General features: G+C 35.3%; 1 protein-coding gene across 2 annotated transcripts in view; it reads right to left on the bottom strand.

Moving 5' to 3' along the window:
- Positions 1-25,602, bottom strand: part of LOC104578737 (NEDD4 binding protein 2 like 2) — a 31,709-nt gene extending 6,107 nt beyond the window's left edge. For both annotated transcript variants that reach the window (XM_088522214.1, XM_010226303.2), the window contains exons 1-6: positions 24,170-25,602; positions 20,583-20,707; positions 17,614-17,702; positions 17,171-17,247; positions 12,650-12,793; positions 857-2,649 (exon numbers count right to left, since the gene is read on the bottom strand). In XM_088522214.1, the coding sequence (XP_088378340.1) occupies positions 857-2,649; positions 12,650-12,793; positions 17,171-17,247; positions 17,614-17,702; positions 20,583-20,707; positions 24,170-25,602 (3,661 nt within the window). The remainder of the gene's footprint in view (positions 1-856; positions 2,650-12,649; positions 12,794-17,170; positions 17,248-17,613; positions 17,703-20,582; positions 20,708-24,169) is intronic.
- Between the last annotated feature and the right edge of the window lie 717 nt (positions 25,603-26,319).

Here is a 26,319-nt window from a genome sequence, read left to right as displayed (position 1 = left end):
TTTTTTTTTTTTTTTTTTTTTTCCCCAGAGTTTTGCACATAAGAAACAAAGGGATTCAGGGTTTAACATTTTCTGACCTTTCAGCAGAGTTACATACAGCATAAAATACTACAGTGATTTCCACACAAACGTTTCTCATTGCTGGTTACAGTTATGTATAGCTACACTAGCTTGTAGTAATTTGGAAATCACAGTTGCCACAGACAAACCCTTTAATGCCTGATTGCAATACTTGTAACTACCCAATTGAAATGATTAAACTGAAAACACAACATGACAATTGGAGCTCTGGAGTGAAAGGATTCACACCGCTGATGCTTCTTAACCATGCATGATTAAAGTAATGTATTCTGTATTAGAAAATGACTTTTGCGAGTTTAATTTTCAATCTAAATTAGATTCTGGAATATGATTTCAATATATTTAGCCACACAACAGTCTATGAGAACCTTACTATATAAAGGAATGGTACTATTCTAACAAGATGAAAAATAAAAGCAAGTGTATAAAAATTATGTAAGAGCAAACACTTTGCATCATATTTGTATATAATACTGTAATCAACTCATTAAAATCTTACTTAACATGATGTATTTATGTAATATATATACAGGAGCTTCATGCTTTGGATTGAAAGTCAGTAAGTCATCACTACTAAAGACACCACAAAAATGAGGCCAAACTAGACACCCTCTTAGCTGTAATGCCAATGACATTTTGGACAGAAGTCGAAGAGTTTGGGTGAAATTTAGCAAGGAAGTAGCTGTTCCTTACAATAAATCCGACTATTACCTGCAATTAGAATGAATGATTAATTACAGGAGTGTCTACACTGAATTAGTAAGAAGAGTATTACCCAGTGGGAGGCCTGGAGAGCCAAAAAGCTGCACAAGTTGAAAAGCAAATCCTAAAGATAAGGGAAGTCCGAGAAAATCAGGCTTCATGTTCACATCTTGCTTATCTTTGACCTGTGAAGCCTCCGATGGCTCAGGATCATCTGCTTTGTGTATATTTTCACCACAGGTTTCCAATATATCAGAACCTTTTGAACTTTCACAAAACACTTCATCAGAAGACAAAATATCGGGTTTGCTAGTTGTAATCTCTGAAGAGGCTTGTTCACTGTCACTCTCTTTTTCATCAAGCACAGGTTGCTTATGAGTTCTATCTTGCTCTTCCTTTGGTCGGGAAATAACACCACCACATGGCATCAGAGAAGAATCAGATTGTCCCAAATGGCTACATGAAACTTCGCTGAACAGAGAACTTGTATCGTGGGCAGGTGAGGGGGCTGCCTCACTACCACTGTAAAGTGCAGAATATCCCTGAGACGGAAAGTTCTCACTATGCTCCTTGCTACTGGCTTGGTTCAGAATTCTCTTTTGCGCCATTTCTAAAGTGCTTTTTGAGGAAATGTCGTCTCTTAACTGGACTTCTGTCCTTGCCCCTTTATTGCCAGCAAACTGTCGTGGTAGATTAAATTTTGGTGCCAAATTGAAAATTCTTTTGCATCTTTTCCTCTCGGTTGTAGCTAGTGCAGGACTGTTTCCTGGGGTGTTCACCTGGCAGTGTGTGGGACCCAGGGACACCGTCACGAGTGAATCAACACGTATTTCACCCGCAGGAGAGGCGCTCGCGCCAGTGCTCACCACATGACCAGGCTCTTCAGCTGCTGTTACCAAGGGCTCCTTTTCCTTCACCAGTTCTTCATAAGATTGACAGCAGCTTGGCTCTGCTGAGCTGTTCTTACGAGTCTGTTTAAGCTTCCTCACCTTTTCTTGTCTTTGTTCACCTACAAAGTCATCCTGAGACCAAGGAGAAAGAGAAACTTGCTTATCAAAGTCCAGCTGCAATTCCTCAATAGGTAAATTATTTGGAAAACATGCCCAGCCATTAGAGAAATTCTCCTCTCCTTTTAATGCATGTTTCTCCTCTGTGTTATCATCGGACATGTTATTGGATACTTCTGAATTACAACATTGAGAGATTTCTCTCTTTTTGCCATTCAAACTTAAAAACTTATCTTCCATGCCAGGTTCACATGTAAGTTGATCTGAACTCAGGTTGCTTTTTAGGCCTAACAACCCTGTGCCATGATCAGCACAGCTGCATTCTGCTTCTTGGATGAAACATTTATCATTTATTTTTGGGAAATTGCTCTTGCTTTCTAGAATGCTTTTCTGCCCTTGGTCTGTATCTTGACTATCAAATGCATATTTGTTTAGGTTTTCATTAGAAACAGTATTTAAATTTAATAGAAATGAACTGCCACTTCCTACAGACGATTCATTTTTCAATGCACTGTCCAACATAGTTGACATCTCAGATCCAGTAACTGGAGACCTTTCTCTTGAAAAGGCTGAGGCTTTTAGGCTTTCACCATCACCATTAGGCTCCTCTTCACAGCACATTATTGGACCCCCTGCATCTTCACTAAATGTACATGAAGATTTTCTGTTTTCTTCTTCTGAGTCATCGTCTTCACTTTCTGATGTGTCCTGGTCATCTGAAATTATATGATGAGCTGCTCCACCTAACTTCTTCATAATTTCTGTGTGATTGCTTCTCATTTTTTTGTTTCTTTTCCGCTTTTTTCTCTGCTTCATTTTTGTCAGTTGTCGCCCTGGGCTCTTCTTTAAAATGGTCTCCCTATGTAAAGAACAAGAGAACTAAATGTGGAAGAAAATATATTGTAATAATTCTATCTATGAGGTATTCAATCTGAATAATAAGTATTTTACATTAACATCATTATCAAATACAGATCATCTGCTTTTTTTTAATTTCTAAATTTAGGTTTTATCAGTTTAAACATAAATGCACACTTTACTATTCAAACCATTTTGAACATTTTAAACCTGCTTTAAATATACCTGCAGTCTCATCAATTTTAGATCCAATTAGGCAGTTCTACTTTTGCAAAAAGTATCAAAAATAATTTTAAGACTAACCGATGTTTGAGGATGTCTTTCTAAATTATGCTTGAATGATAAATACCAAGTATTAATATTAAAGATGTATTGCTATTCTGAAATTTCAGGCAATGTCATGCTGATCAGAAAAATACTAAATGGAACATGTGGCAGGAATCATCTCTTCATCTATTAGGGTTAACTGGATTACATTCAGATTAGTAACATCCAGAAAAGCATAATGTGAAGATACAGTGACTGCAACAAATCTCTGAGAATTACTTCTCAGCATATGAGTGCACATATACTTATTTGAAAAAAAAAAAAAAAACTTCATTTTTTATTTGAAACAGTCGCACGCTATTAACATTAACTTAGTTGTAGGCATTTTTTTTTGGTTTGTGTTTCTTGTCAAATTCAACAGATGGTCCTAACAATGACTCTTGTGAAATCTTGACCATGATCCTTCAATCAGCTAACCCTGAAATGAAAATGAGTAAGGAAAACTTACTCCAGAAATCTAACTTCTCCTGAAGCCACTCTTCAGAGAGAGACTGGCTGTTCAAAGTTATGCTAGACTGATGCATCTTCAGATCTATCTGCTGCTCTATGAAACTTTTTGTTTAGGATTCAGTGACTTTTTTTCAGCTAAAACACTAAATAAACTAAATAAATGGACACTAAAACAAACAGGAACAGCAAGAAGAATCACAGTGTGAAGTTATTTTTCTTCTTCTGCATTCTTCTTTAACACAGGCTGTTTTAAGGATGACACTGTGTATCTCAAGAGAATAATAAAAAAGTTGTGTGCATCTGTGGAATGAATGTCAATACCATCAATAGGACCTAAAAGTCACCTACAGAGACCTATCCTTACCTTTCGTTCGTTCTTAATCCTCTCATTTTACATAAATTATTTTGAATTTGAAGCCCATAAAGCAAACCCTACCAATTGTCTGAGTCGGATACAGTTCAGCATCCTTCGAGGATTCAGTATAATCGCCAAGTCACCGAACTGGAACTGGACGCCCAAGTCCTTGTTCCTTGATATTGCTACAACAAGCGCTGTGGATTTTATATTAAGTGTGTAAAATATATATACATAAGTATATTAAATTTATATACATATATATATATATATACACACATATATAAAAGATGATATCTTATTTCCTTCTGAGTCTGCCTAAACCTCTTCAAATGAGTTTGCCCTATTGTAAAACCATATGGCACCCAGATTTTGAAAAAAAGACAAGAACCAGCATGGAGATAGGCTTGCTTCTTGACAACGACATTAGTTAGTAGTTTGTTTCCAAGACATACTACATACACAAAGGAAAAAAAGTATCAGTAATTTAAATTTTACTATTATATTTTTAAAAAGCTGTTATTACTGCACAGTAATCCAAGGAGATGTAACAGATCTGAAAGATGTAACAAAAGATGTTGCTGAAATAGGACTAATTTCTCTAACAAAGCTTTGAAACGTTTCAGCCTATCACTTAGACAATATTAAAATAGCTTTTTTTTGCCCTTGTCTTCAAGGTTGGGACCTAATGCTAAAAATAGCACTGTGCAGTGTGGCTGACAGCAGTCAGAAAAGACTGACTAAAAACATAAAAAAAAATAGTGTTAAAAACCTTTAAAAACCTGGCAAAACTAAAAACATTTACTTAATCAAAGATTTGCTGTTTTATTAATTTCAGTTCTAGCATGCACCTCAGATGACATCTATTTGATTTTTTTTTTAAAAAAAAGTCTGCAGTGATTGTGATTGAAATATAGAGGAAAGAGCAAATTAGAAAAATGCAACCATAAGAATAATATGTAGTGAGGAGAGCAGCTTTAAGAAATCTACTATTATCATTAATCCAAGAAGTTTTTGGAGTGTGTTTTCAACATGAAAATTACAGCAGAGCTGCTTTTGCAAACAGATTTCTACTGGGAATAAACTGCATCTTCTTTACCTGCTAAGCTTTTTGGAATCAACACTCTTCTGTTCCATCTACCTGCACTTCAGCAACAAATCAAAATTAAACTCACAATTTTTGATTCAAAACAGAAGTGACTGCACCAGCCTTTTTGTTACATACTTTGCCTATAACTAATGAGTCTTTAAAAATTGAATGGAATATTAGTATTAAGTTATTAAACAACTCAAAAATAAACACACCTAAAAATTTTGAGCCTTATACTTTAAAAACTGCCTTTCATCATTACTGGGTTCCCTGAAAACTTGTTCATTGCTGCTCAGAGGGAAATATATATATAGAGAGAATAATATATATGTATTTTTATATATTATATATATATTTTTAAACAGGGAAGGCAGAAGGGAGCAAATATATATATCTCCCTTATATATAATATATATATATACATTTTCTCCCTTCTCAACATCCCAGACATCGCCCATGCATTTCCACCACCTGTCTCTTGTTGGTTCTTGCACTGACCTGTCTCCTTCGGGGTGGATTTTAGCGCTCGAAATGATGCTCTAATTTTTAGAGAAGTTCTATAACAGAATCGCTGACATAATTCTATGTAATGTACAGTCGGTCATCAAACTGATGCAGCATTATAGTCCAGACACAAAAGGTGGATACAGAGAGCGCACACAGAGAATATCATACAGTTGGCTTGACCAAAACACATCTTTAGAAGCTGTTCATGTAGTCAAATAGATGCCAAAGTATAATCATCTTCAAAGAAAAACAAACAATCAAAAAAACAAACAGAAAAGCCTGAGGTGATAATCTTATAAATTCAGTTTTCAAATGCTAGTCCATTCACTCCACCAGAAGTTCTGTACTGGGTGATGTGACTAATGGAGAATAAAATCTTTGTTCTGCCTTGCTAATGAAAGTCAGAAATGTCTTCTGAGTAAAAGGGGCAAAACTTCCAATTTCACCTCTTTTGTCACGGCATACACTGATCAACATTCTAAAAACAAAAACAAAAATCCATCCTTAAGATGGATTCATCCATCCTAGCTTCTGCCCAGCATCAAACCTCTACTTCCTGAACAAGTGTAACTACCTCAAAGCTGCTTTCAAGCTCATTTAGGTGCTATGACTGCATCTCTCCTCATGCAATTCAAAAGGCTATCCAGGACATAAAACAGAATCACAACACCCATAGTGATAGACGCTAAGGGACGTGTGCAGTTGTACTGGACTTCTCTGCAACACTAGGTATAACTCAATATTAAAAAGCATGTGGAAAAAAAAAGAACTAAGCAAAAATGCTACAAGTGATTGAATCCAATTTACAATACAGAGATAGGAATTTCTACCCTCCATGTCCTTATTCATGAAGGATTTAAAGGATTAGTTTTCACTTAAGACCTTTCGATCCATGTTTACATGAAGAGAACCCTATGGACTTCCATGCCGAGGTGTGCACTGGACTGGAAGTACAACATGAGTCATGCTTTAATGTGTGAAAACAGTAATTCTGTTCCCTGGATAACAGGAACTCGCGGATGAACACAACCAGATTGAAATTAATCCAGGCTAGACAAGAAATCCACTGCACTCAAAAGCTGTTCGGAGACATGAGCTGTGGTCAAATTTGCACTGGCTGAAGAACTTCAGTGCAAGCTGCGGAGTAGCAGTGCTCCTTACTTTTCTAGTGATATGAAGGCATTTCTGTATGCTGTTTTAAGGAACACTTTCTAGCAGGCTTGAAAAATCCCATCTTCCCAGACAATGATCAACCTCAGGTTTCATCATCCTCTGGACAGACTACATCGGTAAGACTTATCTGGATATGAAGCTGACAGGTCTCACCAAGTCCTAAGCACTGAAGCTAACAAGCTGGTGGGCTCCGTTCCACACAAGCAGCTGAGGCACTGAGGAGAACACTGCAGGCAACCAGACACACCGGTGATATCCACCACTGCAAAGGCAAAGCCCACTTGCTTAACAACCCCTTCAAAGCGGGTGGGGGGAAGAAAAAAAAAGAAAAAATAACCACACACATCTATAATGAATTACCTTTACTGCAACAAAGCAACAACTGCTCATTCGAAATGAAAAAAAAGTATTTGCTTTTACAGATTTACCATATTGAATAACATATACAAAAATCTAAATGACTCACATACAAGATGGTATTGAATGTGTATGGTCCCTTCACTTTAAACAGGATTTTTGTTAAAAAAAAAAAATTCTGTGAGCCACCTCAAACCATTTTCAAGTGGCTTTCTCTTATGATCTGCTTTTCAGGGCTGCTGCATTTTAGGCGTGAGCTTATGAAGCTCAAGAAGTTACCTAAAGGGTCTCATGAGGCTCATAGAATCATTAAGGTTGGAAGGGACCTCTAGAGGTCATCTAGTCCAACCCCCCTGCACACGCAGGGTCACCTAGAGCACGTGGCACAGGACTGCGTCCAAGCGGGTTTGGAAGATCTCCAGAGGAGACTCCACAGCCTCTCTTGGCAAACCTCTGCCACACAGTGGGTTTTTTGTCCTTCCAGTTGTAATTTCCTATGTTGGAACTTCTGTCCATTGCTTATCTTGCTATCTCTGAGAATGGCTCCATCTTCATGACATCTCCTCACTGGGTAGATGAAGACAGCAAGCAGCAGTTTTGGACTTTGCATCATCTTCTTCTTAGAGCTGAACAAACCCAGTGCTCCCTGTCTCTCCTGCGGCCCCTGCCCACCCTGGTAGCCCTCTGCTCCGCTCGCTCCTTGTGTCACACCTTACTCATAGCAAGGAGCCCAAAGCTGGACTTTTCAGCTGGGGCACTGAAGGCTAATCAAGCACAGGTACACTAGCTTAATCTCCTAGCTGCTCATTCCACTAAAGAGCAATGGAAAATGAGGCCATGGTTTTGCACCTTTACTCACAAAAAAATCTTTCCTCAAGATCTAAGCCAAAACTGGGGAGCATTATAGATATAACCAAAGAACTTTAATATTAGAAACAAGAACTCACTCTAGACTGCTGGAAAAAAATAAGTAAAATAAAATAAATGCCATAGCTGTGCCTTCTATATACATATACATGGAATTTATACATTTGTACATACAACTTGTGTCTTTCTTACCTATTATAACTAATTTGAATTCATTTTTAATGTATTTTTAAATCCTAATCCTTTCTGCTTTGCTTACTAACCTTCGAGAGTGACTAACATACATTAGCAGTTCTTTTGCCAAGATTAATCCAAATTCTCCTCCTGAAAAAAATACTTCTTTTGTTGTTGAAATTCCAAGAACTTTCAGTTCATAGCTTTTAAAGACCAACAAGGATAAGTAATTTCTGCTGCAAGGCCATAAGCAGAGTCTTGTAATGGCAGATTCCATAATTTTGAAACTTGCTCGGATGTACTTACTAACTGGAGCAAGGACCAAGTAGTTTGATCCATAAACTGCAAACTGAGCTCCAATCTGCATATCTGTCTCATTTCAGTTAAAAGATACTTGTGCTTTTATTTTCAGTAAAACACGTTAGCTACTCAGTGACCTGCTATGGAGTTAACAACTGACAGTATTACTAAAATGACTATTTCTATAACACACAGTAAAATTCACAAGAAGGGCTGCTAGATATTCTTTTCCAGTTACAAGTAAATATAGCTATTTTAAAACAAGGCTATTTTATTTATTTATTTATTAACCCCAAAACTATAAGTTCACAGAATTATTCCTAGAAATATGAACACGTACTCAATGCTGATTATACTGAAAGACAGAAGATACAAAATACAGAAAAGGAAATATACTTCAGGTAAAACCTACATTTGACAGAAAAACACATAAAAACATTCAGAAATATTATGAATAAAATGACAGTCTAGCACTATTACATGCTTACAATTAAAATAACCCTTTTTTTAATGATATGATAAATCCTCGAGGAAAAAATGCATATTCACTTTAGAGTCAACTAGAGTAGAGCTTTTTAGTCTGTTGGTGAATTAGGATGAGATTCACAGATCAATTCACCTTTTTTTTTGGATCAGCGGGGTAAGGTAACTTCTAACCATATGTTTCAATAAACCTTGGAATACTTAGAAAGTTAAAAAAGTCAGGTCAGAAGGACAAACAGGATGACCCATATAATTAAAAGAGAAGTCAGTCCAACATCCATTTGAGGGATAACGAGAAAAGCGGTTGCCGAATTCAATCAGTGGCTCAAAAAAAAAAAAAAAAAAAAAAAAAGAAAAAAAAAAAAGAAAAAAGAATCGACTGCCATTAAAAAGGCTGTCAATGCAGCTGGAAAACCAACCCAAACCCCTCCACAGACACAGGCTGTGGCTTGGCACAGCACGGCACTGCTACAGCAGCATTATGCATCGGTAAGGCACACATTGAATAGTCACGGTCCTACCTGAGAAACGAGGAACTAGCTCCCTGGGAAAATAGTGCTATCAAATAAAGGGAAGCAGCAAAGATCCATTTCAGGCCCAGAACTTCTCAATTCTTTTATTATGATTGAGCCATAACGACACTGTCAGAGTCCTACTAAAGAAAAAATGTCATCTGCTGCTACAGAAATAGATTAAACAGATAAGTGACCTGACTGACAACCCATTAGCCTCATCTCCTAAATACTTAAAAGAGCAGCTGGTTATTTCTTCACACATTTTTTTCTGGGAGCTGAAAATAATGCAACTAACAATAAATTTCTTCCATTTACCTTTATGGAAAAAAAAAAAAAAAAAAGAACTGATGAACAAGTAATTTCTCACCTAGAAAGTGATTACTAAAGAACTTTAACAAAAAAAAAATCACATTCACGTGCACCTTTATTTCAAAAGCATGAGAGGATACTAAAACAAAAAACCTAATAAACATTGCCGCAAAAAGCAAAATATTTCCGTAAATCTAACATTTATCAGAACACTCAGACTGAATATTAATTCTGAATTTTAAAAACTACCATTTCAACACTATATGTTTTCTTACTGCTTCTTACAAAGAGCTGTAGCACTCGGGTTAAAGTTGCTCACCAGCTTTGGACATATGCAGTACACAGGTATTTACCATTTATATTCACGACACACTAAGATTCATTAGTAATGTAAGAAAATTTTGACACAGTTAATGCATGAAATCCTATTAACTGGCAATTAACTAAGACAAACAAATCAAAAAATAATAATAAAAAAATCTTAAGTCCAGACACTATAAAGAGTGAGAAGCCAATCTGAGTACTGCACCAACTCTATGCCAGACAGTAAAAGTAATTAGATCCCAAATTTAAAGTTGAAAAAGTTCTCACATTTCTTGCATGCAATTGACAACAAAATACTTCACTTGTGAGGCAGCGGGATAAATTTAATACCTGTAATCTGTATTTCATACCCTCATTTTATGATCCTTACGTATATTTATTAAAATGCAATTTATTTGCCGTCCACAGAGAAAGTAATTTCTCTCTCAGGGATATAAACAGCTATAGTTAGTAGCTTAAACTATGAAGGTCATTCTCATGAAATACAAACATACCATAAAACAAAGACCAAATATTGCACAACCAGACAGTAATTCCATTAGGTTTTCACTTAACATGCCATTGTACTTACCTTGGAATATAGCTTTACAAGATCAAGCAGTTTATAATATATTTTTAATACACTTCCAAGCTGTAAAGCATTCTGTCCTTGCTAGGTACTCATTGTAAACAGCCAGCCTACGCTGATCAACACGGTCTGCATATCAAATAAATATGCATATGAAATAAATTTACCATCCACCAATATCTAAAAGGATTTTAAAAAGATGCAGCATTTTGTGTTAACTGGTAATAATTCATATCTATTTAAATGTAAAAAGTCCAGTTCAATGCAATGTAAATATTAATTAAAACCTGGTAAAAATAACCTCACTCTCCTTTAAAAACTATAGATGGAAGGTATCAAAAAGATCCTCACGTCCAATTTCAACATAGAGCTCTTTTGTCTTATCTTAACAGACTATATAAACATTATGTAAGAGTCTCAATAAATGCACATTTTGTTGAGGACTGAAGATATGTAGATATGAGTAAATAAAACAATCTCTCTGAAAACCATGTTAGGTTCCTCACAGATCAAACGCACTTTCATGCTTAAAGTTTGGGAGAATTGGAAGCATTATAATGATTTACAATGCTTTCCATGATTCTCTGGAGACATGAAAAGAGAGGACCAAGGAAAGTAAAAAGCTGCAACACAAATGGTATAAAGATGATACAATAAGGGAAAATATTTAATATTATTGGACAGCTGTGTTTTTCTTTTAAATACACAGTAGTTTAATATACTAATAATTCATGCTCTATTGAAGTTTTTAGAGTTATTTCAAAACAACTACTAGAATGTGAAACTGCACACTTCAACTCTGATAGTTAATAAGATGTCTTATGTAAACATGATTTTAGATATACTTTTTTTTCGAAATTCAGTACATAATAGTATACAACAGAAAAAAAGAATTCACAGAAAAACACTTCATTAGATGGCTGCATTCTCAATTTTTGTTATTCGGACTTCATGTTGGCTGTAGAATTTTCAAAACTGTAAAGCCTTCACACATCCACACACAAGGTTCAACTACGTAACAAGTGTTTTTTTTTAAACTATCAGATTGGTAATAACATTCATGTACATAAAAAAATAAAAATAAATTGTTACATTGAACTACTAAAACAACAGTGAAGACAAATATATTTTTATTAATACAGCAAGCGGTTAGAAAGCAAGCAAAGTAAAATCTTCCTAATTTGTCAGTTTTTAAGAGAAAAAAAGGACAATAAATCAATCTCCATGCTGGCTCCTACTTTGATATATACTAAACAAATTATATTAGGTATGCCAAAACCAAGAATGCAACATGGTTTTACAGAATTGTGTCCATTATTTTTATTGAGTTGATTAATTCCAACTGTGGATTTGGAGTGAACAGGCTAATGTTTTGTGTCTGTCAGTTTAATAACAAACATAACTTGGCTCAGAAAGATAAGTGTGAATTTATTTTTGCAATGCTAAAATTTAGTGGTTTTAGTACAAAAACAGAGGTGGCATGCACACACTATCAAGCTTTATATATTACTACAGAGAAAAAAACTCAAAGAAGAATTTAAGTTGCACTGTTTTAGGCTGGTGAATACTGCATTGGCACAATGTTGCTTCAACTGCTAGAGGAACTTTTGATTAAAAAAAAAAAGGCAGAAAAAAGTTGTTTCCTAAGTTTTGGATGCCAACTAAAGTTTCCAAAAGTCTAGGAAACAGCTGCATTTAAAATAATAATAATAATAAATCTGGTAAAACATTCAGAGACTTAAAAGCTATGAGAATTGTTGAAATTAGATATTACATAAATACCTTCTCCTGGGCTTTAGTTCTGTTTAAAAGGTATAATAATGTGACCTCTTTAAAAAAAAACTGCTCAACAGTTACTCAGTATGATAATATCATTGTCCTAGGTTTATGAAGGAAGACTCTGCTCTGCTTCATACTATTCGAAATACTTTACTAAAAATTTATTACAACTGTAATAAATATATATTTAAAAACATCTAATGTACAGTTTTATTTACAAGTAAGTCTGTTAAAGAAACAATTCCCAGAAAGGGAGAGGTTTTAAAATCAGCCCATTTTAAAAGCAGAAGATCAACTATTTTACTAGTGGTGAAGACAGATTTAAGAATGGCAAATAAGAGATTTTTATTAACTGACTGCAACTTGTGTTATCAGTTATTAGAAATACTGAAATAATTCCATGAGTCTGTATTGCCTTCCCACCTATGTCTTCTCTGCAGAGGTGGTTTTTGCATGTGTTTGTGAGGAGGTACCACTGAGTTCATGACAATGGGTATGGATATTTGATATTCATATCGTTCCAACATCTGAGCAATCTTCTCACGACTGACCCCATGCTTATTCCTCCTACAAAAATAAAAACGTAAAAGTTTTCTGTTATGTTTATACATTTACAGTCTTAAAAAGAAAGAAAAAGGAGAGAAAAGAAAAATTTCAGAGAACTCTTCATTTTATATTTTTCCCTTGCTTTTCATATTTAAAAGATGGATTTTCCTGCATTATCTAGCAGCAAGCTATTTATAACTGAAAAATATCACTAAACCAAGTGATCGCATATATTTTGAAAAAAAATGCTCTAACATTTACAATTTAAGATTTCATTACACTGTATTCTCATTCTTCCAGGATTTAATATGTATTAAGTTTTTTTTTTTTTTTTTAAACAGTTCTTCATTGTGCCTATTATTTTATTATTATTTAATACAGCCATGTTACTAACCAGGACTATGTACATTAAAAAATTCTAAGTGGTCTTTGCTTCTTATTTATTCAGCAGATATTATATGGTATACTAGTTAGTCAGTATGGGGATGAATTATGAGACTATATCTTATGAAAGATAAGTTTCTGAGTTGAAAATAGCATTAAAACAAAATAATAACAACAAAACCTTAACTACAGATTATTTTTCTCATCAATAAGCTTCCCTATAAAAATAAGGAGAAGTTTTCATTCTGGACTGGAACACCATGCTCAAGATATCTTTATCTAACAGTTCTTATTGATGCTTATTGCAAACTTAGAAATACACCAAAACACATCACGGATCAGAAGCCAAAAAAAATGTCGTACTCTTGCAAGGTTTAGTGAACAGCTGCTATTTTCACTGAGAATTTGGTCAACTAAGAACCTGAATAAAATGTGATTTAAAATATGTTTGGCATTACAATGTACCCATCTCCTTAGTATCTATGGAATAGGATCTTAAAATCCACATTATTATGCACAAACTGTATGTCAGAGAGTTAACAGCAGGCTAAGAGAACTGAATGTCAAAGAACTGATATTATAAACACAGCACACATGGAACCTTTCAACAGTGTATGCAAACATTTATCATAACCCAATATATTCTTATTACCAAGAACCCTTGTTCAAGTTGGAGTATTTGCAAGACACACCACTAGTGAATATGGCCACCGCTCTGTGCTCTCTGCTAGGGACAGAGAGGCATGGGGCCCCTTACCAACTTTCTCAGTTCCTGTAAGGGAGAAATCAATAGTCACAGAAAAAGAATTGCAGTAGGAAGAGGATTCTCTACAGAGAAACACCATTTTAATGGACCAAGTCCTCCCAAGAGTTCGTGCATATTATTCCAACACGGAACCACGTCAAGCTGACGAGGTCACAAACTATATAGCAGTTTGCATACACTTTCATGTGTGCAATGGAAGAAGAACTGGTGATCTCAGAAGTATTTAAAATTAGTCTGACTTAAGATACATTTTATCAACTTTCTTCTTTGCGAAGGAAAGATTTAGGAAGAGCTTTTCACTCATAGAAGCTGTTCTTTGAAGCATCATCAGAACCAAGAGGAACTATCATAACAGGCTCAATGTCAATTGTACCAAGTCTTATATTGTACTTTAAATAAAATTTTAAAAATCCAGAAGCAGCAGCATGGTGAACTGGCTATCTACCCAGTCTTAACAGTTAGCATATTCAAAAACATGAACAAGATATCCCCTAGATATATGGGAATTCTAGCAAGCATTTGATTCAAACGATAAAGAATAACCAAGAAGAGGAAGTAAATACATCCTTTCATGCCAGCAGTTGGTAGCACAAAGTTATTCAAGATTCCCCATATCTCATTACTACTGGAAAAGGGTTAGAACTCAAGAGCACAAAAAGTGCACGTTCATCTACAATCGAATGGAGCTGTTAGTCATTTCAAGAATAAACTAGTTGTTCCCCTTAAAGAAGGGGGCAGGATAACAATCGCTAATGGCAAAATCTTATCAAGAATAGAAATCAATTTTAAAATGCAGGAAGTCTGTAGTTTTCTGTCATTTAATTCAAAAACATGTACTTCAAACTACCTTCACTCATCTTTTGGTAGCATGGCTATGCTTAAAGAGGATAGTCACCTCATTCCTAAAAAACACAGACGTACCAGCAAAAAGCCCTCATACAGTTATGCTTTGCAAGCCTTTTTTGCTTTCAAGAACAACACAGAATTTATCGATAAAACTCTGAATGTTGTCAAGCAGAGCATACCACTATATAAGCAAAATAATCCTACACGGAAATTATTGTTGAAGACAATTAGCAAGTTTTTAAAAAATACTAATTTGAAGATTCATGATTATATTGAAGAAAACATAATCCTAAGAAGCATTTTTGCATTTCACCTTTCAGTATATGGAAATAGCAGGTAACTTTTTTCAAGAAACAGCAGCTGCCCTAAAACAGGTTATATAGGACACCTGCTACCCCTCAAAAGCCTGAAGCAAATGTACAACTACCTTCTGCTTCCTACTGAGCAGGTACTCTGAAAGGACACCGACAGACAGCCAATTTTACACCCACCTCCGCCTAAATACACAAGAACCTTTCCCTTCTACCAGTTGCTCTGTGACTTGTTTGTTCTATGACTAAGTTTCCAAGATTTGCTAAAAATGATTTCTGAAAGCATAAAATCCTTTATGTAGTGTAAATGGTGTAAATGACACGCAGGAAAAATGGAGCACTACAAATCAAGAAGTCAAGATGTTTTCACAAGAGGTACATGCAAGACTAAACTACAAGCAAAATCATGCACAAATCTAGAAGAATCAGACATACCAGAAAAAAAAAAACAACAAAAACCAACAGTGCTCTAAAAAGCTGTCCTATTTTTTCCTTTTGAAGAACCCTTTTCGCAAACATCTTGGTGGCAGAAACACCCCTATAGGAAATAGCACCTTAAAATACACCTGACTTATAGAATACTGCTGTATTAAACCACTTGTTATCAAGTTACTATCAATATAGATGACAGCACTACTTAAAAAAAAAAAAAAAAAGTAGTCAAAATCCTTTGCTAAATAATTAAATTAGAAGCTGGTGTATTTTCTATTCCAACTCCCACAACTCCCAGAAAGAGAGAAAAAAAAAAAAAAAGATCTTAAATTATTCTCTTTAGGAGGGAATTAGACCTTACGACTTCAGACTATTAATAAGGTTATCCGAATTTATTAACTTAGTATTTGCCCAAGTACTGCACAACATGTTCAGCTCAAAATTCACAAAGGAAGTCCCAGAATTACAATAACCTCTTTTTTAATATTAACATGTTTGGGAAATAGATAGTAATAAAAAATGCTAAGAGATATCCTGCCCACCTCAAGCACTGAATAAAAACAAAACAAAGCCTCACATCAGCACTTTCCCTGGACTTTCAGTAAATTAAATTGCATGACAAGGGACCTCCTTTCAAATATTTAGACCAATTGGAACAGCTAAAATATTTCCATCATTCCTAGGATGCCAGGAATTATCTCACACTAAACATCTTTTAGGTATCCAGTTATTTAAGACAGCTTCCTAACTAAACTGTGCTGCACTCAAAACTAGAAAAACTGGTATGAGATCTCTGCATGGAAAGCGATGACCCCATCTCTAAGTACAACTCAGCGATAGCTTAGGAGAAAAAGGCACAAATGTAATAGAATTTATAATGTATGAACATAATAGAGGTTAGGTGAGTATTACACACATGCTTGATGCTTTATAGGAACAATTTTAAAATGCTGAGAACAATTATGAGCCAAGTCAAATAAAAATAATGACCAAAGGGAGTAAATAAAGTAACGAGCAGTAAGAGAATTGAGTTCAACCATGAAAACATTCCACTGCCTTTCAAATGTCAAAATCTCCCTTGAATACTTCAAGGGAGATACTTCATATACTTACAAAGCACATAAACCTGACACAAAACACAAATTACCAAAATTATTAAACAGCTTCACATGTTTTCTCAAAATCCACAAGGCCAATAACCTATGTCCAAAAGTACTCAAAGATGCCTCCTTTGAAGGCTGGGGATGGAGTTTCAGAAATTCCTGCAACGGAATCATCTGAACATAGGAACTTGCTTTTTCACCTTTACTGATTAGTAATGGACTATTATTCTTTGATACCGAGACATATATAAAATTAGACAGAAATAACCTCTATTTATATATCCTTTGTAAAGCACATAAGCTCATTTTGCCTCTACTAATTTCATGACTTTTATAATTATTCATTATAAAGCTGTCTCTTACACAGATCAATTATTTTTCTATTCATACCCAACCAAGTTTTAGTACCATCTTCAATGTCCAAGAAGTCAGAACATCTATTTTTGTATTTGTAAGCATTTATACCAATAAGATGCTGCACAAAATAAAAGCTGTTACTTATTTTTATATAAACAAACATATGAAAGCACACTGATTACTGTAACATAAATCTTACTTTTCTAATTCTTCAGGATTAAACTTCCACCAAGTATCTGGCTCACGGAACTCCACTCTGTATCCCTTTTCTAGAGCCTGCAGCAAGTAAAGACAAATGTCCGGTATGTGCATCTTTATATAACATTTGTATAGCAGCGACTATAACAAGATGCTTACCAACCACTCTAATAAACATATGCAGTTAATTCTAGAGTGGTAGCATGCTGAATTTCACTCACCCTAAAATCAGTGAAGGCTTTCTTGCCAGGTTAGGCAAATTAGGTCTAATCAGTCCTCATATTAGTCTGGATTATTGCTGTCCAGTTACTGATTGTATCAAAAAGCAGTCTCTAAAGATTTCAGTACGGAAAATGGTTCTGAACAAAATAGCCCAGCTTCTCACATGAAGGTGAACACTTGCAAACTAAAGCTGTAAGGTAATATAATTACATGACAACCTACCGTTTCCACGTAAGGTTTCATTTCCCAGGCTTGAGTATTAGTGTTGTCTATTATAATCAGAGATTTCCCCTCCTCCATTGCTTGCTTTGCTGCAATGAAAAATAGCGAGAGCTAATAAACAACTATGAAAGTCAAAATGGTGAATGCAAGTACACTGTTCTAGAGATTTTCTGCACTTATTTGGTCTGACTCAAACACAAACTGTCCTAAGAAAAGTATCAAAAGTAGTATAAGGTATAGAGGAGTGAGAAGAAGTTAAAAAAAAATAATGAAGAAGGGACATAAAAATAAGTTAGTGGTGAACTGATACAAAAGGGTAATGTAAAAGGGAAATGTAAAAAGCAGCATAGCAGGGCTCTTCAAAGACTGATGCCCCGTAAGTACCAGAATTCAGATTTTCACATGAAAGCCTATCTTTGGTCCAGTTTTACCAGTCCTCCAGCTAATATACACTGCAGGTACAACTGGGTCCTGTGCTCAGATATCGAGTACTTCTTCAATAAAATACAGAGAAATACGTGATCTTCACAGAAAGATATCACATTTCTGAGATCCTGGGGAGAGTCATTATTATTATTGTATATATATATATGTATATATATACAGGCATACACAATTTAGCCATCTCTGCTTGATTTTCTTTTGAAGTCATTGCTCAGTTTCAGTCAAATCCAAAAGAGGAAGATGGCAGAAACCTGAGGAATAAGGAGCTGCTTCTAGGGTCTGTGAAAGCACCATTGGGAGGAAGGCACATCCAAACTAGCAACTCCACTGAGGTGCAGCCATGGCACAGTCTGCTTAGCTGGATTTTTACACACTGGCATTCTTCTAACACAGAACTAGCAAGATTACACTGCTTTTTAGCCTCTTTTAAGGATTACAGGACAGAATTGACATTGGTGCAGTTGGAGTAGTATAGGTAATAAAAGATGAAAAATCTGTTGACTTTCTGACATTCTGGAATTCCACAGGATAGTAAACTATCCTGATCCCTAAAATGGTAACTCTTCATAAACCTTAGGCTATTTCACCCCTGATAAATCAAATAAGCAACCTTCTGATATCGAAATGGGAGGATATATTTTTAGCAACTTTTGTTTGCCAAAGTAAATTTCAGAATACGATACCACTAATGCTCATTGGGAGTTTAGATGATGGATTGGAAAAAAAAAAAAAAAAAAAAAAAAACACCTAAACCATCTGAAACCTAAAATACTAAGGTTACTGCCATAAAAAAAAAATCAGAGAATTCATAATGCTCCATGAAACAAGTTACTAAATTTTAATAATCACCATCAAAAAACAAAGTAGTATAGAACTAAAAAGGAGATCAAATCCAACTTGATCTGTCCAATCAACATTGTTGAAAACACGAGGAAGGCAGCAACAAGTTCCAGCTAAAGAGTGGCAGGGCCAATTAAAATAGGAGACAAATAATAAGGTTGGAAAAGTGAATATAGAGGGCCTCTAAGAATGAAACTAATTTCATATTTAAGCTTGCACAGGCAAAATAATTCTATTTCCTAATATTTGTGCTCTTGACTTTACGACCTTCATGTGTACTTTAGTATCAAAGGCATATAATTCAGGCTTGTAAAGCATCTGAGAGATGAGTTTGAAATTCAGTTCAATTAAAATAATTTTTTATTAAATTGATCTCATTTGTAACTAAGGTTTTTCTCACATTTATACTCATATATATCAGCATTAGAAGAAAGTAAGTTCATGTTCCACACAACTAAAACCAAGAGCTTCTGAAATACTTTGAATCACAGAGTTCCGTCTATCTAGTCAAAACAGTAGATATGAAGTCATTATAGCTTCAAACCAAAGCTATTCTGGCAAATGTTTTGTAGTGTGGGTGTTGGAATAACTGTTCTTATTTTGGTTATCAAAAACACCATATAAACAAATGATATAGAACTAGAGATCTGCATTTTGAGATGTAGCTAGAAGCTGCCAGAATCCTTTATTACGATGTGAGAACTGACCTTATATTTGTTGAAGTATTGAGCCCTCTTGTCTACAAACTGCGACTGTGTGTGAAATGTTTATCACTGCTCCACTCCTACCTTAACATTTCTTTTCTATAATCAATATTCTACTGTTTAAAAAACAAACAAACAAACAAACAAGCAAACTTTCACTGTTTGTTCAGAGATCACGTATTCCATAATAATGTGCCTTTCCAATTTCGTCCAATATGTCAACAACTTGGACTAAGGTGAGGGAGGAACAAGGGAGGATGTTTGAAATAGCTATGCTACTATTTTTTTTTCCTTGGTTCTTCCTTTTTTCTGACGTGGAGAAGAATTCCTGTTCATGTAAAGAAAACTTCTACTTCAGACACTGCAGCAGAGAGGGAGCTGCATGGACAGGCAATGGATTTGCTTTGCTTGCCCAGTCCTTGCAGCAGACCAAACTCCTGATCACATTCTTAAAAAAATCACTAGAGAAAGTGAGAAACAATCTTTACTTTGTTTCCAGTCCTTCTCACTCCAGGTGTCTCTCTCAAGCCTGCACAAGCACAATCACCTGTAGCAAGAGCAAAAGCAAACCTCTTTCCCAATTAATCCAACTTTTGGACACTGCTGGTATTAGAAGAATGACTATTAAAAAGTTATTAAACTACACAAGTAAAATATCTATTGGAAAACAAAACAAATGTACGTGAATTTTGCATGAGCTTCAGGGAAACATAGTGGAAAATATGTTTCTGCATCTGCATGTTCTGTTACTACCAGCATTAAATGTTCAATTCTACCATGATGCAACTGAAATGTAAAAAATGAGCACTTCACAGCACAAAGATTTTGTCCTTTAAAATCTGAGCCTTTGACGAGTACAAAATCTCATGTATGAAAATTACATATTAATTACACGCTACTCTCTTGTAAACACACACACACGTCCTATCTATTTTCTAATTATATGCGCAATTCATGTAAGTTTCCTTTATGCATTCATACCTCTCTTCTGATTCCAGTCGTGGGCATCACCAAGGTGAGTAGCATTATATGTATATCCGTCTTGCTGATGAAAATAATCATCGGTGCTGAGTATGATGCCATCACAATCCTGGCTGAGCAGCGAACTGTTAAACAAAGCAGAATGCAGAAACATTACAACTTTTCTCTTTCAGAGAGGGAAAAGAAACACAGAGGAAAAGAGTACAAGTAAAAAACACCCCAAATTTTACTGGGCCCTATTTCTGAGCTATTGCAAAATTCAAACTAGATAACAAAAGTACATATATGTATTTCCGGTAATTTCAATTCAAAGCAGTACATTTCCCATCCCAGGGACATTTAATGCATTTACTAATATTTTCCATACTATTTCTCACTTGTAATTACATCAAGAAACCAATTCGATCACAAAGAATTCAACTGGAGCTAGAATTGGATCTTTAAATTTTTGTTTGGTGCCTTAAAACTCTAAACACACCCTCTTCCGACCTTTTCACAACAAAGGTTCAACGGGCACAGTAAAATACAAATGTAGCAGTATTTTGTGTTCCTATTGTCAGAAAGAAGTCCAATATTATTCAACCTTCCAAGACAGTCCTACTGAGGAAAGCCAGGATTACTGAAAAGCACACATGTTCCTTCCAGATTCTGTTCTCTTCTGTCCCAATTCAATGTCTGCTCCTCCAGTCTTGCCCATAGAGTTTCACTCACCTCCACTTTCTCATTAGCACTGGCTCTCACTGGATCTCTAAGCCACTGGAATTCACTACCCAGAAAAGTGCTCCTTTTCTCCTTTTTTTTTTCCTGGGTTACTTTTTTGAAACTTTAGCAAGTTGACTCTTTAAGAAAAGAGCCAACAACATGATACAGGCAAGAAGCCAACGATCAGTGGAGACAAAACTCAACTTCAGCAGCACCGAGCTGCTGCATTTGTTAACACATCTAGTAAAGCTGTAGTGTCAGTCTAACAGATGAAAAAAAATAAAGGTTGTTTTCATAGGTTAGTTTCTCTTAAGGAATGACACTGACTTACCCTGCCACTCTATTTTGAACAGCGGTAAGAAAAACAGGTATTATTGGTCACGTATATCCTCAAATGAGTAGAAAAATAATCACTTCTTGATGATAGCATTTATCATGCTTCAGGTAAAAAGTGTGACGCTTTAATAATGTGGCAATTAGGAAATGTAAGCTTCCTTAATTAGTTGTTGCCTACCTTAAAAATCAATTTATAATATTCATTCTCAAATGGGTTTGCCTGTCTTCCCAAGGAAATGCCATTTCATGGCAACTTCTGGACATATAGAACCATTGCAAACAAATTGTCTCAGAAGGACATCCGCTCAAATATTATGAGTTTTTTGGGGGCAAAACAAATAAACAAACCATCAGAAAGTCCTTGGCTATTGGGGTTTGAAGAAAAATCTTGTGAGACTACGGTAATTTCACCATTTTTGTGGATCAGATTTTAAACAATATTGTACCAACCTTGACTGCTTCGTTTTCTACAATATATTTAAATATGTAAAGAGAAAACAGATAGCCAGTGCCTAAGTGCATTTGCAGCCTCTTGCATGGCTCCCATTGCTCTGCTCTACAGAAGTTCAGGTAACTATTCCAACTCAGAAATAGCCAATGCACCTAGAGGCTATAAAAACTAAATATTATGAGCATGTGGGACGTACTAATGCTGAAGCAGCAGGAATGGAAGAGAGCTGGCCAAATCTCAAATAACCCAAGGGCACAAAACTTGTTAGCTCTAAGTTACCACACTTGCCCATAAATATCTGAGGGAAGAGCTATCTAGATTGAATTCCCACAGAAAGAATATGTTACTTTTTGCATCAGTAACAGTTGTGGATGACAACTGTCAATGGTCTATAGCCTTTTATTTAAAACTCAACCAGAAAAAGAAGTCACCATCAACTTTTAATGTGTTAATTAAAACAAAAAATGCTACATTATATGTTAATAAACATTACATTAATTCTCTCCTAACTTCTTGGTGGTTATTTTTGATTTTAAAACAGATCTGTAACAACAAAATAAAGATTTCTGACAACAAAAATAAACTACAAAATTTGCAACTCCCAAAGCTGTGTACAATTTTTTTCCTTCTGTTTCTTTCCCTCTTTTCCAGGGTCTTCTCCATTAGCAAGGCATGCAGTGCACCAGTGTAGGAGAGCACAGAATTCAGACATTTTTTAAAGCAAATAAATGGCACCAGAGTCACAAAATACATTATACATGTATTAAGCTGATTGATGTATTGATTGCACTAAGTATTGTATTAAATATATATAACAGGAATATCAGGCACATATCAGAACCTGATCTTAGTATTTACAATAGTCTATGTTTGCCACTTAATAATACTACAAAAAAAATGTATCTTCCTTCTATACTCACTTCTCCGTGCTGAAAGTATATATGCACATACTAAATAATAAGAACCAACGTCTCTTAATAAAAGAGATACCAAATAATGACTGGGCCATGATTTTCCATCTTGCTATGCAGACACCCCTACAGCATCTAGGAGCCAGGCTGACCTAGGATTTTCGCAGGGATACATATGAACCAATGAGTCAACAGTAACTATCACTGCATTAATCTTTATTTTTATTTATAAAACAACCGACTTGTTTACTCAGTACTTCGTGGAATAACTCATTTAAATTCTTCTGCTATATTTTCCAAGCATTAATATTTTAAAGAAAAACAATTGCAAAGGTTTGGAAATCCTGAGAGCCCACAAACACTGTTTCATATCTTGACATATTTTATCATTATTCCTCAAAGTTCAGAATGAACCATAGTTTATATCAAAATCTATAACTGATGTAACAGAAGTAATACACAAATACATTTTCAAGAATAACCTTAAAATTATGCAATTAGGAGGGACAGAATGACAGCCAAATAGACCACAGGAATACAGTCTTTCCGACACAACATACACAAAGTAATGATAAGTAATGAGATTATAAACTGAAGATTCAACTACTACAGCAATGTTCATATCCTGCTTCATGACTGTGAACTTACACCATAAAATACATTTTAAAAGCCTGATTACTACCTCTTTTAGAATTAATAGTATTTAAACCTGTAAAATTAAAGCACACATACTTGTCAATTTCATACGGAATGATGCAGACAATTATAATTAATTAATCTCAGTTATAACAGCAAAAATATTCTCAAATTCCTTTATTAAAGAAATAATAATATAATATAAATAACAGAGAATAATATATTAAAAAAGAAGAGGCAGACCATCCCATACTTGAGCATGGGCACTTGAGAGTTTCAGAAGATTGAGAGATTATGCAACTTTATGGATAGCAAACATTTTAAAATCAGCATAAAACAGTTCCTGTTTATCAAAATTCTTATTGAGACAAATGCCCCAAGTCTAATGTATTAGATCCCTTCTATCATACCATTAAGTAAAAATCACAGTATTTTAATAGGATAGTTTACTAATACCAATATTTGCTAAGTGCTTGCAAATAAACTTTAAAAAAAAAAGTCTTAAAAATTAGGATTTGAACATGTTTTCCAAAATTCAAGGGTTTACTCACCGAGACAGTGTTGATTTCCCTGAACCAGGGAGACCTCTTAAAATCAGGAGCAACTTCTGTGAACTACATAGCTTTTCCTCAGGTGGCTGCAGGAAAGGAAAGCAGGGCATTCCATCTGCATGGTAATTTTTAGGATCTTTCCAACACTCTTCTCTGGTTTCACAGAAACCACTATTTTGGGGTACATTCTTGTCAATATTTCCATTTTTGGATTCCTGAGCACTATGGATATCAATATGACCAACACAGCCAGCCCCTTGAGCAGGTAATGCACCAGGCCAATTGATATCATTATTTCCATGGTAACCATGATAATTTTTGTAAGAAAGTTCTTCATTACGAGAAGGAAAAGCATTTGTTTTTTGTGGTGGGGAATTAAATATTTGAAAGTGTGACTGATGATTGAATCTAGGAGGCAGAGGAGGGAGAGGTCCCTGAGGTACTATGAAAGACTCTTTTGACTGCCAGGAAGGTCTGAATTCAGGCACTGAGCTGTTCCAAAACTTCAAATCTACTTGTCCATTAAAGCCATTTTCAGTTTTCCAGCCACTTGTTTCCCTGTCAAGCTGCTGCTCGGCATTTGCTTCCTGATCCTTCTGTTCCTCAGAGAAACGGTGTCCCATCTCATAAAAACGTTGTGGGCTGCCCAGTAATGTCCGCTGAGAATCCTCATGTGCTGTTTGACTGAACTTAAATGGAGAGCATGGTTCCAGAGAAGATTTAGTTTCTTCTTCCTGAAAATTACCCTCCAAATTGTCCTTTTCAAGCTGGTGAATTTCTTTATAAAACTGGCACAGCTCATCATCCATTAGAGCAGCAGAGGCAGTCTGTGTTCTCTTTGCTTTCCTTTGCACTTTGTTTTCATGCGCTTCATTCTCATCTCTCCCATTACTTTCAATGCAACTCTGAGGTTTGTCCTGTTTGTTACTTTCAGTGGGCTTGTAAATCGGTCCAATAAATTCTTTGCTTGTAAAAAACTCTTCATTTGATTCATTTCTACTTACTGAGAACAATTTAATGCTATTTTTATTACTTTCATCAACACCAGTAATAGAGGGGCCTTGCTTATCTTCAACTTTAACACCATCTCCTTGTACAAAGGGATGATTTGTATTCTGCCTGATCTCGGGATCCGCTGGCTGACTAAGCACTAGGTTTTTCTCAGGAAACACTTCATTCAGAGTTGCTGAGACACCTGTAGGTATTTTCTCTTCCTTCTGCATTTCATGCTCTGCTTGGCTGTCTGAGATACACCACAGTGCCAATTCACCAGATGTTCTTTCAGCATCCACTTTCTGTTGGAAACTTTGGTAATCATCATTACAGAGTTTCTCATAAGCCTCTTCTGTTGACTTCATTTTTTTAGAACGTGGCTCAATTGTGATTTCATCCTGACACTCCAACAGTCTTATTCTACATTCGGCATGAAGCATCTTATAAGAAGAAAAATTTAAAAATTATTAGCACACACATCTTTAAGGAAAGGTGAAAAAACATGACATTCAGGCCTACAATATCCTCAGACTGTCTACTGCCACAAGTGGAACATAGCCAAAAATAGACTCTGACATTACCTATGGTCATTTTTCATGTAAACTTGCATATGTTGTATATACAATATTACACCACGGAAGCACATTACTGCTGTAGTTGGCTGCTAATTGCATTTTATGGTACATCTGAAGTAATTTACAAATTATACCAAAAAGGTGTTGCTTTGCATTTATAATTTGGTATACTAAAATACAACTTAAAATTAAACACATTATCTGTTATTAGGTATCCTTATCGGGAGGACAAGTAAGGACCATTGTCAGGGATAAAGATCTATACACGTTTTATGAAAATACACACTAAAAGGCAATCCCCACCCCAAACAGCTTATGATTTGAGACTGAGCCAAAAAGCAGTCAAAATATGCAGACAGTCAAGCTGAGAAATAAAAAATAAATTGCAACATAGAGCTGCTGGTTGTAATAGGACAAGCAGTCAAACCATAATTCCAGTATTATTCATCTAAGTAATGGTTAGAATTAGTTGGATTTTCTTGGCATTACAGGGGTCTAAAGAGATGGCACTAAGTAATAGTCACTGTGTTTAAACGGCCAAGTCATTTATTCAGCAAAAAGAAAACCAAAACAAATGTAGGG

The sequence above is a fragment of the Tinamus guttatus genome, unplaced genomic scaffold (genome assembly GCF_059628265.1).
Source record: "Tinamus guttatus ecotype Peru unplaced genomic scaffold, ASM5962826v1 Tinamus_guttatus_pri_ptg000150l, whole genome shotgun sequence".
In the NCBI taxonomy this organism is placed as follows: domain Eukaryota; kingdom Metazoa; phylum Chordata; class Aves; order Tinamiformes; family Tinamidae; genus Tinamus; species Tinamus guttatus.
This window is presented reverse-complemented; position numbering and strand designations above follow the sequence as displayed.